Raw genomic sequence first — 15,659 nt, 5'->3', positions numbered from 1 at the left:
ACACTCAACGCAATAGACCCGATGACACAAACAAAGCTAAAACAACTTAAACTACTCAAAAACAAACATGCGACCATCTCCTACCCCCCTAAAAAGACAACGGTTACGTCCCCATAACCAAACATACCCGGTCAAAAAGGGTGGGAAAACGTTCTCTCATAGCTTCCTCTGGTTCCCATGTTGCCTCTTCCATATTATGATTAGACCAAAGAACCTTAAGTAAGACGGTCTCACCATTCCTTGTCTTGCGTACTTTGCGGTCTAAGATCTCTTTAGGAACCTCAGTATAAGATAAGGACACATCAAGCTTTATGTTCTCAATCTCAGACACATGTGATAGATCACTCACATACTTCCGGAGCTCTAAAACATGAAACACATCCTCCAAAGTCTTGATAGTCCTCTCCGTCTGGCCATCACTGGCAGGATGACAAGTTGTACTCATCTTTAAGGTTGTACCCATCAAATCCTGCAACTCTTGCCAAAACCGTGATATAAACCTCGCATCTCGATCCGACACTATATCCTTAGGCACACCATGTAACCGAACCACATGCTTTCTGTAACCCAAAGCCAGCTGTATCTTGGTCCAAGTGTCCTTCATGGGAATGAAGTGAGCTGACTTTGTTAACCGATCGACGATCACCCAAATCATATTGTTACCTTGATGTGTCCTTGGTAACCCCACGATAAAGTTCATAGAGATCGACTCCCACTTCCACTCAGGTACCTCAAGTGACTGAATCTTACCTTGTGGCCTTCATTGTTCACCCTTTACTCTTTGGCATGTGATGTGAACATTATTTGCACACATTTAGTCCCCTAATTGAGCCTATTTTGCATACTATTATAACATTCCATAGCCAATTTATCCGTCAAATGCTTTCTATTTTGCTTTCCTAGTGCACTTCGTATGTTTTATAGGAAAGGAGATAATAAGGCGGAAATTCCCGTCTTTTGTGCATATTTGGAAGCTTTTTGATGATATTGGATGGACTAGTATGAAGAGGAGGCAAGAATGATGGCCAAGTATGTAGGAATAAAGAGTATATAGAAGGCTCATAAGGTTAAAAGCAAGGATGACGAGAAGGAAGGCATTGCATGAAGAAATCGCTCGAAAACCGAACCAAGGGTTGCTCCATTGGCTCTGAAAATATGTTAGATGGAACGACGTCAAAAAAACAAGTGATCTAGGCTTTTGAATCACTCCAATAGGAGTCCGGATGAGAAAATGTCGTCCGTTTTACAATCCGAGGTCAAACAAAGAAGCTGTCCGCCAATCCGCTCGTCCCGAGACTCAAGACGCTCGGATTCCTGAGACCCAATCCGCCTGTCTTCCCCTCAAGACGCTCGGATTCCTGAGACCCAATCCGCCCGTCTTCCCCACAAGACGCTCGGATTATTCGACAGACAAGAATGAAGAAAAAACACTTCAGGAATCCGCCCGTCCAAGCAACAATCCGCCCGTCTTCCCAACAATCCGCCCGTCTTCCCTCAATCCGCCCGTCTTCATGCCTTGGATGCTCGGATTCCCTTACAGCAACTTTTCGTTCTCTTCTTGTTCTATGAAGGATGCGCATATTTTTCAAAGACCGGCGAAAAGGAGACCGGAGTCTCCCTTGAGACCGGCGATTCCCTACCCAACAATTAGCATTGTTAAATTACTATTTTACCCTTGCTTAACCTAATGATGCTCTACTATATATACCCCATTTGTAATAATCAAACCATCAAGTTTTCATTAGATTAGAATCTAGTTTTCATTAGGTTAATTCAATCCTTCCTTAGATTAGATTAGGAGTAGATTAGAATAGATTACTCTTTAATCTTTCCACAAATTACTCATTAATCTTTCCTCAATTATTGTTCAAGTTTATTATTCAAGTTTATTATTGGGTAATTGAAGATTATTAGGTTATTATTGGAGAATTGACAACTCTTCATCAATCAATCAAGTTCTCTTCTTTTATTCTTTGCTTTATTATTTGGAATCATCTCAAGTTTGGTATAATTCCTTTACTCTTTAATCTTTATTGTTCATTTCTTCATTCTATTATCATGTTTATACTTGTTGTGATGATTGACACCATTAATGACCCATGATAATGAGTGAGTAGTCTCTTAGCTAAGATTAGTGGGTAATTAGGGAAAACTAACATGGGATTGATTCATGCTTAATCTAATATGTTCACATGATTAAATTGCTTGCTTGTTGTGATGTCAACTTTATGCACATGTTATGTTTGATGAAATGCTAAGCCTATGAATCCTTGCATTTACAACCATCTCTTATCTACTCAACTTGACTTGTAAGATATAAACCAACTCGAGTCTTGTTAGACCATGCATAGAAGTTGAATAGGAGGAAAGTAAGTCGACTTGTAGGTGTTGTACAATCCAATCGATTCGGCTCCGGGACCCAACCCTTCCTATGAACCGTAAGACATAAACCAACTCTGTTCCTCCACAACATTAATTGCTTGCAACTTTGTAAACATGTTTGTATGATCAACACCATGAATCCCCTATGACCCCATGACATCCTAGTGCTTTTAATCAATTGTTTACACCCTTCCTTTTATTACTTGTTTTACCTTATTGTTTGCATTAGTCTAGACACAACTACAAACCCAAACAAATTGTGACACTAGCATAAATTGAGATAGATAGACTTAGAACCCAAAGCACACCGTCCCATGGATCGACCTCGACTTACCGCTAACTAGTTGTTTGTTGAGTATTATAAATGTGTTTGATTGGGAGACCCGACGACATCACCCACATCAGCATGTCAAACACTTAGTCACGAACTCGGCCACATCCCTCTTCATGTTAGGCCACCAAAAAGTTTTCTTGAGGTCCTTATAAAGCCTGTCACCTCCTGGGTGAACTGAATAAGGAGTGAAATGAGCCTCTGTCATGATTGCCCTCCTCAATTCTGCATCATCAGGAACACACCATCTCCCATCAAAGCGAACACTCCCATATGTGCTGATAGAAAACCTGGAAACTGTGCCACTCTCCACTCTAGACTTCCATTTTTGGATCTTGGGATCAAGCTCTTATTTTCCCCTGATATCCTCATACAAATCTGGATCGATCATCAAATCCCCGATGGTATCCCCTTTTCGAATCATATAGATCCCCATCTTGGATATCTCATCCCTCAGCTTCAGCAAAGACATAGTTGTACACAACGAATGAACACTCTTCCTACTAAAAGCATTTGCAACAACATTAGCCTTACCCTCGTGGTAGATGATCTCCATATCATAGTCCCCAATCAGCTTCATCCATCGTCTGTCGCATGTTAAGCTCCTTCTGTGTGTAGATATATTTCAGACTCTTATGATCTAAAAACACCTTAAAGGTTGCCTCATAGAGGTAATGTCTCCAAATCTTAAGAGTAAAAATAACTGCACCCAGTTCCAAATTATGAGTAGGGTAGTTCTCCTCATACGGCTTCAGCTGCCTCGACGCATAAGCTATGACCTTCCTATTCTGCATCAAAACACATCCCAACCCGTTTTTTGAAGCATCAGTGTATACTTCAAAGTTCTGATAACCCTCTGGTAAAGCTAGGATAGGAGCTGTGGTCAAACGTTCTGATAACATCATATTTTACCCTTTTTTTAACCAATAGTTTATCTCTTATTTGAACGAAATAATAACCCGAATTGGTATTATTTACTCATTTTAGTATTAAATAGAGTATTTGTCAACTAGTTTTAAATAGTCAAATTCTACGTTATTTTTGGATGTTGGTACTACTTTTGTATTTTTATTTTATAGGTACCAAGTCCGAGTATGAAAAGTGGGCAAGACAAATCAAACAAAGACGAAAACAAATGAGCCAAACAAAGACACCAATCTACTACCATGCTCCTATTTCATTTCGATCTCTCGGAAAAACTAATGTATTGGGCTACTTTGTTGGGCCAAGTTTCATGACATTTGGGAGACAAGCAGGTTGGCAATTTGGAGACAAAAAAGGGAAGAGCCCACATCTCAGAAAAGAAGAAGGCCTGTTTTGGTTTTTTTTTGCTGGGGTCGGAAATTAGAAGGCCAAGACTAGGAGACTAGGAAGATATTTTATAGGAGCCACAAAAAGACAAGGGGCTATTCATTTGTTGGTGGTCGGTCGACTTCGCAGGAAGAAGAAGAAGCGAGAGGCGAGAGCTTGTTTTTGTCCAAAAAATTATCAAAAAAACTCATTTCTTTTAGTTTAGATTTTGTCCAGTTTCTCAATTTACAACTTTTATGTGAGGATTTATGATCTCATTTCCATTTAATTACAAGTTTGGCATAAATTTCTCTCCTTTCTCTTAATTAATGTCATTTTCAATTATTGCTATGTTCATCTATTTTAGTCATTAATTTAGATTAAATTTTTAGTCTTTATTGTTCTATTATGCTTAATATCATGTCTAGTGTAGTTTTTAATGTATTTTGTATCGGAATAGTTATGATTAGAGAGTAGTTAACCTTGTTTAGGGGTTGATTGAACCCTAGAATGTGTTGACCTATGTATTGATTTCTATTATTTTGCGAGTTATTGGTTTGTATGTTTGGGTATTGTTAAGGGACATTTATTTATTAATCTTGGAGTTAAGTTTCACCTTAGTTCTTAACTATCAATGTAAGTTGGGTTGGAATTAGAGGTTTTATTAATAACTTGATTAATTGGGCTAAAGTGAGTCAAAAATACGGAAGTTGAGATTCACTTAGAGCACCCCTAACTTTGATTTGAGTTCTTATCCATGGGAGTGAGAGAATGATAATTGAGAACGATTTATGTTATTCTTAATGCCTTTAATTTGTGTGAGATACCATGGGAATTGATTTTTCACATGTTAGAGAGACTTATTACATCTCGGGAGGGAGTAATTGGTATATATGATGACATAATCTCACCTACACTACAAACCGGTAACTTGTTGAAGGAGTCCAAAAAGTGGTCAATTCATGCTAGTGGTGACATTAACTCCTAGACTTTTCTCTTATTTATTTGACCGTCTCTATTCTTTGTTAGTTGGTTTTAGTTGTTTACTTATTTAGTTTATTCCAATCTCTTGTTAATTGATTCGCTTAGCTAGCTTATAATCTACGACAAGCTAGTACTCAATACTTGATCTCCTTGTGATTCGACCTCGACTACCTTACTACATTAGTTGAGTTATTTGTTTGATTGGGGGAGCGCGACAAACCCCACTATCGCGTTTCTTTAAGGTCTGGAACGCCGTCTCACAACTCTCATCCCACCGAAATCTGGTCTCTTTCCTCATTAAAGCTGTCATAGGCCGTGCTATCGTAGAAAATTCTTTCACGAACCTCCTGTAGTAACCAGCTAAACCCAAGAAACTCCGAATCTCAGCAACACTCTTTGGTGATTCCCACTTGGTCACTGCTTCAATCTTGCTTGGATCCACCGACACACCCTCTTTAGATATCACATGACCCAGAAAAGCCACCTCCTCTAGCCAAAACTCGTACTTGGATAGCTTGGCATATAGTTGATTATCTCGTAAAGTCTGTAAAACTAACCTCAGATGCTCCTCATGCTCTTTCTTAGTCTTAGAGTAGACTAAGATGTCATCAATGAAGATGACCACAAAGTTGTCCAAGAACGGGCTAAAAACTCGGTTCATGAGATCCATGAAAGCTGCTGGTGCATTCGTCAAACCAAAAGGCATCACTACATACTCATAGTGACCATAACGAAACTGGAAGGCTGTCTTAGGAATATCCTCATCTGCTATCCTCAACTGGTGATAACCCGACCTCAAATCGATCTTAGAGAACACCCCTGCGCCACTTAGTTGGTTAAAAAGATCATCAATCCTTGGCAAAGGATACTTCACTAGTAGAAAAACCCCCTATGGTGGCGGTTATAAATGACCTTTTGTGGCGGTTTTTAGAGATTTAGGGTGCGTCGTTTATCGCGGCGTCGTATAAACTTTACGGCGGTTGTAAGTGGTTGTACAACCGCCATTATAACTCTCCTATAGTGGCGGTTGTTATACAAAACCGCCATTATAGACTTATATAATACGACGGTTGTTAGACAAGAACCGCCACTATAACTCCTCTATAGTGGCGGTTATTGTAAGAAAACCGCCACCATAGGTATTTCATTAATCACTTTGATTATCTATAGTGGCGGTTTTTAACTTAAGAACCGCCACTATTGATTATCTATAATGGCGGTTTTACTTAAGAACCGTCACTATAGCTCGTGGCGTTTCTAACTTAGAAACGCCGCCATAGATAGGTATTTTTTTTAAAGAAAAAAATTGCTACCTAAATTTCTGTAGCAACCTCCCATATATATATATGACAATCCAATATCGAAATGAACAAATAATACATGTACAAGAATGCAACCAACTACCCAGAAACTTTCATATTATCCGGCAGAACAATAATGTCCATGTTCAAAATTTTTACATCGAAGTGTATAAATAATCACATACACATCTTATTTAATAGAGTAATCAACATTTACATATTCCCTAAACATTTGGTAGCCTACACCTCTTTAACATTCTTTATCTCTTGCTACTATTGATAATCTGCACAGAAGAGGAATTTGCCATGTTAACAGATGTGTGCTTTGTGAACATCATTTAGAGACTTGTGACCATTTGTTTTTCCATTGTCCTTTCTCTCGTGCTGTTTGGCAAGATTTGTTGCACTGGATGGGCATTTTGCGACCTGGTAAAAGTCTTATGGAGGAGCTGCTCTACAGGAGCTCTTATGGATTAAAGCATTGGAGACATGTGTGGTTTATGGTCTCTCTGGTGGCTGCAGTTCATCAACTTTGGGCTGAAAGAAATAGGCGTATTTTTCAAGGAGTTGTGCAGCAGTGCAGAGGGCTTGTTCAGAAAATTAAGTACCTGGTTTATGTCAGGATGTCTTTATGGCAATCTCATCCTGACTATACACATATAGTCGATAGCATTTGTTCTTAGCTTCTGATGTATTGTCTTGGGTCCTTTTTTGCTGGTTTGTGTCTGTTGGTAGCTTAATTGCTAGTGGATAGTCTTGCAAAATGTATTGTAATTTCTCTCTTTTGATTGAAATGATAAATCTTTTGCAAAAAAAAACATTCTTTATCTCTTCAATTGACACTCTTACTCTTAAATCTGCAATGATAGAGTAAACAAAACCCATAGTAACAAAATCAAACTAAGCATTATTAAATCAACGTCTAGCGTTATTACTAAAAATCAAACAATGAAAACAAGGGTACCTATATAAATATATATAAAGCAAAAACAAGATAAAAAGCTCAAAAGTTTGAATTATAGCACCACATACCACATATATTTCAGGTCAAAATAAAATGAAAAATGATATCCTTGTCTGCAGCTTGGTTTTCAGCTTTCACTAGAACAACAATGAACTCAACAATCTGGACAAAAATGGACAAATTAGAACAATTAACCGAACAATGCTCACTTGGTAGAATTACGTATTAAAACGGAAGGAAAAAGGGTAATTCAAATCCAGCCATAACAAAACATCCAATCAAAATATGCAAGATTGAAGACTTCGTTATGCAAAATTTTACTTGTACTCTCTCCCTTTTATCCCAGGAAAAACAACTATAATGAACATGAGTTAGACGTATTCAATTACTCTTCCACCATACTACAGTAGTACCGCATTTGCTCGGCTACCCTAAATCGCGAATCGTTAAGAGTGATTTCTATCTTGTCGCTTACTGAAAATACATATCCACACATATTCTACAACTACTGAAAATACTAAACCTAGCAGGCTAGCAGCAAGATGTGGTGGGCAATATATAGAGAGCAATATCTTATCATTAGAATTCACAACCAAAAGGTATAGCAAATCATCTGCAAACACCAGACACCACAAACTACTTCAAATTACTAACCCTAGCAGGCTAGCAGCAAGAATAAATCTTTGTTACCATTAGCCATGGACCATGTTCGACACTTTCACAGTTCAAAGCGCAAGTTAGTTACAAAAAGTTTTGAAGGTCCAGGAAGTATCAACCAAACTAGGGGGGGGGGGGGGGCACCGAATCGAGGCCACAAATAGACTTCTATGTAAGTCTAAAACCAAGACTTAGTGACATGCTGACATAAATAAATTTATACGAAGCTACATGGGTAACCATGACTAGATAAAAGAGTAATGTTAAAAAGATTATTTCAGACACTAACGAAGTCTAGGTAGCATTGCATTAGCAGTCTCCGGATTTATTGTGATCGGCGCCTCGTACATATGCTGACCTCATAGAGAATTCATTAACAAAGAGGAAGATGACCATCTGGGATCCAACAAAGATATAGAGATAAATAGCGAGTGTACTAGACCAGACTTGGTAGAGGAATTTTCAAGTGCATGGGAGAAAATCCTTGACACAAAATTGCATCCAGAAAACAATCAACCATCAGCTATGGACTCATACTATCAAATCATAATGAAGGAAAAATAACTACAAAACAGAGATAATATACCCGAGACTGCATACTTTAGCTGTAAGAGGTGATCCCATGTTTCGTGTAATTGCACAAAGAGTCTCATTTGCATTCGCTGGACTTCCGAAGAGCACCGAGCAACAACAGATAATTGCCATGTTTTTTTCACATATAAACCGACATGTGGGCGTGAAAGCGTTGAAATACTCATCATCATCAATGATATTAGGAGCCCAGTGTGAGGAGAAATGGGTCGAGAGGAAAAAGTGTGAAAGCATGCCTTCAGAGATTTTTTGAGCCCTTTATTCTCTAGTCTTTCAAGTTCATATGTTATAGAATCGTTCATATACCCCCTACATAACAACATAAGCCATAAGATGATCAGAATGACGATATTTACTAGTGTTATTAGGGGGATTGAAACATCAAACTAATTTAAAGCAATGACTAATAGAGTGGTGCTAAGTGACATTTCTGCAATTAAAGAGACCAAAAGTCTCTGTATATATGGAAAATGGTTTCATAATTTCATACGTCAGACCATTAACGCCTCATATATTAAAGGCTTACAAAGACTCTAAATTAATTGCATTGGCACATTACAAATGACATCAAATCACTATGAAATATTGGCATACCATCATTCATCAGTTAGCCTCATACTGTAGACACTCACTTGGGCCAGGGCCAACATTAACATTACCTCAATGCCTCAAAAGAGGGATCGTGTCTAGACAGAGTGAGGATGGCAGATCATAGAACCGAGTTATACAATACTTGAACAAAAATAAGGTTATCCTACCAAAACATCCAGCTAGCATGAGTTTCAACTTTCAGGAGCTACAGGCTATATAGAAGGTTCTGAATAACTGAATTGTCATTTCTTTCAAAGGTTCCTGCATCATGAAAAACAAGCCGAAAAAGACCAGCAACCTTCCCTTTCGTCAAAATCTTTTTTACTTCATAACTTATAACTTGGTGCCTATAAGTTTTCAATTACTATTCTCTGTTACAAAGAAAAAGATAAGAGATTTCCAATTAGTAACCTATACCACCAGTTGTATGGTGTAGAAGATTGATAAAGAGATGTTTGCGCATTTTTCTAGCCATGTGAATCGCTGGTGTTCGACTAACTAAAATCGAGCCAGCACCTATTCAAAGTTCAAACCCAGGAAACATTCCCTTCTATACACCCACAGGAGGCGAGCCTAACATTCCAGCAACCCCGTTTGATATGGCAGCCTTGGATGGTTCAGAAAAATTAAGAGGTTCAACAATCCTGTAAGCAGCGACTTTTGTAGTCTCCAAAGCAGTAAGGAATATAATTCTGGACGGGATCGCACCATAATGTGAGTGGCAAATCCTCTGTACAAACCAGGTATTCCGTCAGCTTTGAGTATGGTTCTAACAGCTGAATATGCAGTTCTGTCAGCAATATCCTTAGATGCGACCTTTAGCCTAGTCTTGACAACAGAAACTGGATAAAGAGCGACTGTTATCCCTGTAAATAGCCCAGCTCCAACAACATAAAATTTAGTCTTGTCGAGCCTGCAAGCAAAGTTTAATCTCAGAAAAACGGAACGGATGGCGAGTTTGGTGTTGGAAACAAGTATTCAACAGTCATCCATCTAAAGCATTCTTCTTTTGCAATGAAAATAATTCATCATAAATTCCATCTATCCACTTGAGCATGGTTGATAGTTAAAATTAAGGGGATAATCTTGAAATTAAAATGATTAAACTCCAAACCAAAGTAAATAAAGATGATAAAAACATATAATGCTCACATTTCTTCATGAATTTGATCATATATAAGATTGAATGATTGTTTTTGAATGGAATACTTACTTGTCCCAATTAATCTTCGTCTATCCAAATGACGCAACTCGAGTATCTCTCTGCTCCATCGCCGAAAATTATGAATCAGGGTTACCGATTTGTATCATCAATTGGACAGTCCCTATTATTAATCCAACAAAAATAGCTTACAGATTCTAAACAATTAGGGTCAATTTAAAAGCGAATCTAGCAATAATAAGGTGGTAACTTACCTAGGATACTGAACGAGTCTGGTGAAAGAGATGCCCAGTTCATGGTTGTCGACGAAGGCGTGAGAAGGAAATGGACGGTTGCCGGTATCATATTTGCTATTGATGATTAAATTGAAGGGATTGAGCTTTTGGGGTGTGGAGATGAAGAGACGATGAATGAATGAATGAATGCGCGGCTGAACTGTGTATTAGGGAATTGTAAAGGGTTTTTCAATTAAGTCGGTTGTGATTAAAAACCGACACAAAAATAAATAATGGCGGTTTTTTAGTCCAAAAATTTGTCACTTACTATTAATTTTTAGCGTCATTTTTAACGTCGGTTGTTCATATAACCGCCATAATTGACTTATAGTGGCGTTTTTTATTTGGAACCGCCATAAAAATTTCCAGTTATCACGTCGGTTCTTACATAAACCGCCACAATAGACCTCTTATATACATAAAAATTTTGTTCCCGCCAATTTATTGGGCTTTTCGCGTCGTTTCTTTTAGAACCGCCATGATAACTGCGTCGTGATAGGGGTTTTTTCTACTAGTGCTTGTTCTTCACCGTGACATGATTCAGCTCCCTATAGTCGATGCATAGCCTCATGCTCCCATCTTTCTTTTTCACAAACAACACTGGTGCTCCCCATGGTGACACACTAGGCCGGATATACCCCTTGTCTAACAGATCATGTAACTGTTTCTTCAACTCTTCCAGTTCTTTAGGTGCCATACGGTATGGTGCTTTAGATATAAGACATGTCCCTAGTTTAAGCTCCACGTTGAAGTCGATATCTCTCTTAGGTGGTAACCCCGATATCTCATCTGGAAAGACATCACTAAACTCTCCCACCACATGTATATCAGATGCTGTCAGCTGTTCGGCGCGTCGATCTCTCACTTGGCAAAGAATCAAGGGACACTTCTTCCTCAAACACGACTTTAAGGTCATTACCTCAATGAGCTTACACTTAAGTCTCACAACAAATCCCTTATATGACACTCTAATACCCTTGGGACCCTTTAAAGACACTTTCTTTTGTCGGCAGTCTATCTTAGCATTATACTTACCCAACCAATCCATCCCGATGATGACCTCAAACCCATCCATAGGAAACTCTAACAAGTTGACCGGTAAATATACCCCTCCAACCAACATGGACACATCCCTATACAACTTGACACAAGACATCGACTCCCCGGAAGGTATGAACACATTATTTTTTACAAGCTCAAACTCCCCCAAACCCATAGACAAAGTATGGCCTGTAAACACAAAAGAGTGTGTTGCCCCTGAGTCAAACAAAACAAAAGATGGTGTATGATGAACAAGAAAGGTACCGGTGACTACATGAGCATCGTTCTCAGCTTTTTGTTTGCCCATCATAAAGAGCTTCCCGCTGCTTTTCTGGCCTCCACCCTGGACCGATGTGTTAGAAGTAGTCGGCTTAGCTGCCGAGTTCTGAGTCACACCGTTGTTCGGGCGCTGATAATATCCTCCACTGTTGCGGTTGAAGCCACCATTGTTGTTGTGCCGCCCTTCACGATTACCCCAAGACCCATATAGCCTGTTACTAGCAGAGCTCTGGCTCGGAGCCTGAGAGAAACTCCCGTGGTAAGTTCCTAAAACCCCTCCAACTCTAGCACTGGTACAATCGTACCTCTTGTGACCCACTCCTCCACAGTTGAAGCAAGTAAGGTTGGAGTTGTCACTAACACTCCGATCACCACCCCTTCCCCATGCTCCAGATCCCCCAGAAAACCCAGATCCTCCAAAAAAAGCCCTAGACTGACCATAACTGCCCTTCTTGTGGCCTGACTAATTGCCACTCTCACTCTCTACCTTATTCTTTTCAGTGGTGGTTCTCTCTGTAGCCTCCTTGGATAAATCCACCAACCTCTCAACTTGCATAGCCCTTGAGTACACATCCTTCAGGTCGGTGATGACCCAGCTGGTAACCTGTTCATGATCTTGGGTGCCAACCCCTTCTCAAAACGAAGAGCCAAACCTCGCTGCCCCAGCTGCATGTCCTCAGCGTAGCGTGACAACTCAAGGAACCGGTGATAGTACTCTGTAACCGTCATGTTATTAGTCATGGTGAAAGAATCAAACTCGGACCTCAACTTGTAACGGATGTGTTCCGGCACGAATTGCTCCCTCATAGCGCTCTTCAGACATGCCCACGGTATAGCACCGAGCCCCTCATCCCTATAGTATGCCCTGGCATCTTCCTTCACGTTTTGCCACCATACTGCAGTCTCACCCCTCAGGTAGTACACTACCTGCTCAACAGCTAACTCCGGCGGACACTTCACAACCTCAAGGAGACTTTCCTTCTCACGGTGCCAGTTATCAAGCTGCTTAGGTTCTTCGGTGCCCTTATAAGTCGATGGTTTGAAGCGGGCAATGATAGTGCTCAGGTGGGTTGCATCCACCGGTTTCTCAGCCCCCTTACCCACATTCTTAAAAGTCTCAAGGAGTGCGTCCTGCTGCTCGATCATACAGGCTATCTCCTCAGTAGTCATCTCAGTTGCTTGGATATACGCTGCTGACCTCTTTGGCGGCATTTTGAGCTAATCAAAGCAAGGAAATGTAAGCACATAGCCTACAGCTCAAAATAAACAAGACCCTCCGCCAGAGAAGCACTCGGCCGAGTATGGTGGGATACTAGGTCGAGTATGGACTACTCGGTCGAGTATTACTAATACTTGGTCGAGTATTCCACTCCAGTAGCCAACGTCAAAAACACAGAAAACATACTCGGTCGAGTATGCCTCACTCGGTCGAGTATGCTCTAATACTCGGTCGAGTGATCACAACCAGTAGCTACTGCTACGTACACCCTAAACAACACTCGGTTGAGTGCCTGGTTACTCGGCCGATTACCCCCTACTCGGTCGAGTACCCGCCCTGCTCGGCCGAGTCATGCCAAAAACGAGCTGCAACTATCGTAAACATACTTAAACATGCTTTTCTATCAATATATATATACATATGTACCACTACCTTTTTGAAAGCCACGTATTAAACAGGTAACATACTCAACATATTTCAAGCTTTAGATTTATCATGTACGAATTTCACATTTCATCCTTCATATATTACCATGTTCCATCACTTTCACTATTCATCCAACAACTTCACAAGATTCAAGTTATGGTATCACACATACATGACTCAACATACAACAGTTTCCCCCATGTGACCGGCTTGAGATCATAAGGGCCTTAATGCGACTTCGGGACGTCTTCCAAGTCTTTGCGGTAGCTCAAAACAACTCTCCCCGGGTTCAAGTTATTTAGACTCCCTATATTCATTGGGTTCACTGGTTTTAGGTTCCAGAATTGTCGCTCTGATACTACTTTGTGACACCCCCTCATACCAAGGTGCCTTACCAGGACCACCCTAACATGAGAGACCATCACCATCTCGGTTGTCCGAGGTTAGTATATCAAAGTACCAATCTAAAACATAATTGTTAAAGTATAAATAGTTTAATGGTTACACATTCCAAAATCCAAAAACCAAAGTACATATTACTAATGTTCCACAACTAAAACTAAACGATAAAACTCTTGACAGCGGAAGCTAGACTCGAGTGATGACACCCCATGACGGCCCCATAGCTAGTGAACATCATCACCTGTCACAATCTGCTCACCATCCCCGAATGGATCATCACAGATTTTATAACACAACAACGGGGTCAGTTACTGTATAATCAAAATAAGACAAGTACAAAACACGAACTGCTGATCATCATCCACCTCCAACTGACAATCATATATCGTAACTGACTACACACTAAAGTGTGTAGCCGTGCCAGATTATCCATCGTAACAGATAATCCTCACCGCCAGTGGGGGACCGTAGCCAATCCCCACCTAAGCCCCCGCTCATCAACGAGCGATAACCCTGTTCATTAATGTGCATATCCCCTTTTGTGGCGGGTTCCACAAAGGGCGAAACTAGGGCGTGAAGCCACTCCCGCAAGTGACTCCACTCAGCTGAGGACGCACCTCACGAACATTATCAGCAACCATCACAACTCCAACACCCAACTCCAAAACAGCGATCAGCAGGTAAACACAATATCAAATCGTAAAACAATTGTTATATAATCTTATAACAATTAAACAGTAACCGAGTAGGGAAACCCTACCTTAGCACAACTGCACTGAGATACACAAGCAAAGCAATCTCGAACGGCTCCTCTACGAAGTCCTCACCTAGCAACAATCATATAATTCCAATTACCATATGAAAAACCCTTTTTCCCCAAATCACAAATTAGGGCAAGACCTTAAAAAGGTAAAACACTATAATCAATGAAATCAAAAGCTTACCGACACCAACAATGGAATGAATGATGAAGCAGACTCGCTAATGATCCACGCACTTGAGAGAGATTTGGAGAGGATTAGAGTTACGTTGAAATGTTTAGGTTTTGTAAAAGTGATTAGAAACTAATTAATGCGTCTTATATAACTCTAATCATCTATAAATCAAACCGCGGAAATAATACCCGTCAGACCGGATACTCGGTCGAGTATAGAGTATACTCGGCCAAGTATCCTCTACTCGGTCGAGTATTCCCATACTCGGCCGAGTATTCCTGGGCAGTAAACTGTCCAGAAACACACGACACCCTTACTCGGCTGAGTAAGCCATATTCCGCTGAGTAACAGACTTAGAAAACCGTGGTATTACAGTATCTGCTAGTTTCTCCTCATTCCAAGTATCCCCTCTAATAAAATCCGCTACTCTGACATTTGTGTCCCCTTTGCGTGGTGACCAGACCCGAAACGAAGGAGCCTTTAGTGTCCAATTATCTTCCCAAAATCGCACCTTCTGCCCATTTTTAATCAGCCATTTGCTCCCCTCTTTAACCACCCATTGTCCCTCCATAATGCTTCTCCAAGTGTAAGACGGATGATGACCAATATTAGCTTCTAGAGGACTGGATGTAGGGTAATATTGCGCCTTCATTAGTCTTACGACGAGAGATTCAGGGTGCATAATTAGTCTCCACATTTGCTTAGCAAGCATAGCCGTATTAAACGCATCCAGATGCCGGAATCCAATACCCCCATCTCCCTTATTCCGACAGAGTTTGTCCCATGCCACCCAATAAATTTGTCTCTTCCCTTCTTCAAGCCCCCCCCC

At 40.3% G+C, this 15,659-nt stretch overlaps 1 protein-coding gene and 1 long non-coding RNA gene across 2 annotated transcripts in view; one reads left to right on the top strand and one right to left on the bottom strand.

Annotated features, from left to right (window-relative positions):
* The first annotated feature begins 4,025 nt into the window (after positions 1–4,025).
* LOC141605556 (uncharacterized) overlaps positions 4,026–15,659 on the top strand; it is a 29,114-nt gene continuing 17,480 nt past the window's right edge. Inside the window, exon 1 of the long non-coding RNA XR_012526385.1 lies at positions 4,026–4,303. This is a non-coding gene — a long non-coding RNA (uncharacterized LOC141605556). The remainder of the gene's footprint in view (positions 4,304–15,659) is intronic.
* On the bottom strand, positions 4,102–15,647 carry LOC141605555 (uncharacterized). Its single transcript, XM_074424377.1, has 2 exons — positions 11,041–15,647; positions 4,102–5,855 (listed from the first exon to the last, which is right to left on the bottom strand). Exon 1 carries the CDS (start codon positions 13,058–13,060, stop codon positions 12,425–12,427), a length of 636 nt encoding a protein of 211 aa, XP_074280478.1. The 5' UTR covers positions 13,061–15,647; the 3' UTR covers positions 4,102–5,855; positions 11,041–12,424.

The sequence above is a fragment of the Silene latifolia genome, chromosome 10, assembly GCF_048544455.1.
Source record: "Silene latifolia isolate original U9 population chromosome 10, ASM4854445v1, whole genome shotgun sequence".
Lineage (NCBI taxonomy): Eukaryota > Viridiplantae > Streptophyta > Magnoliopsida > Caryophyllales > Caryophyllaceae > Silene > Silene latifolia.
The sequence above is the reverse complement of the archived record's forward strand: the minus strand, read 5'-3'. Positions and strand labels throughout refer to the sequence as shown.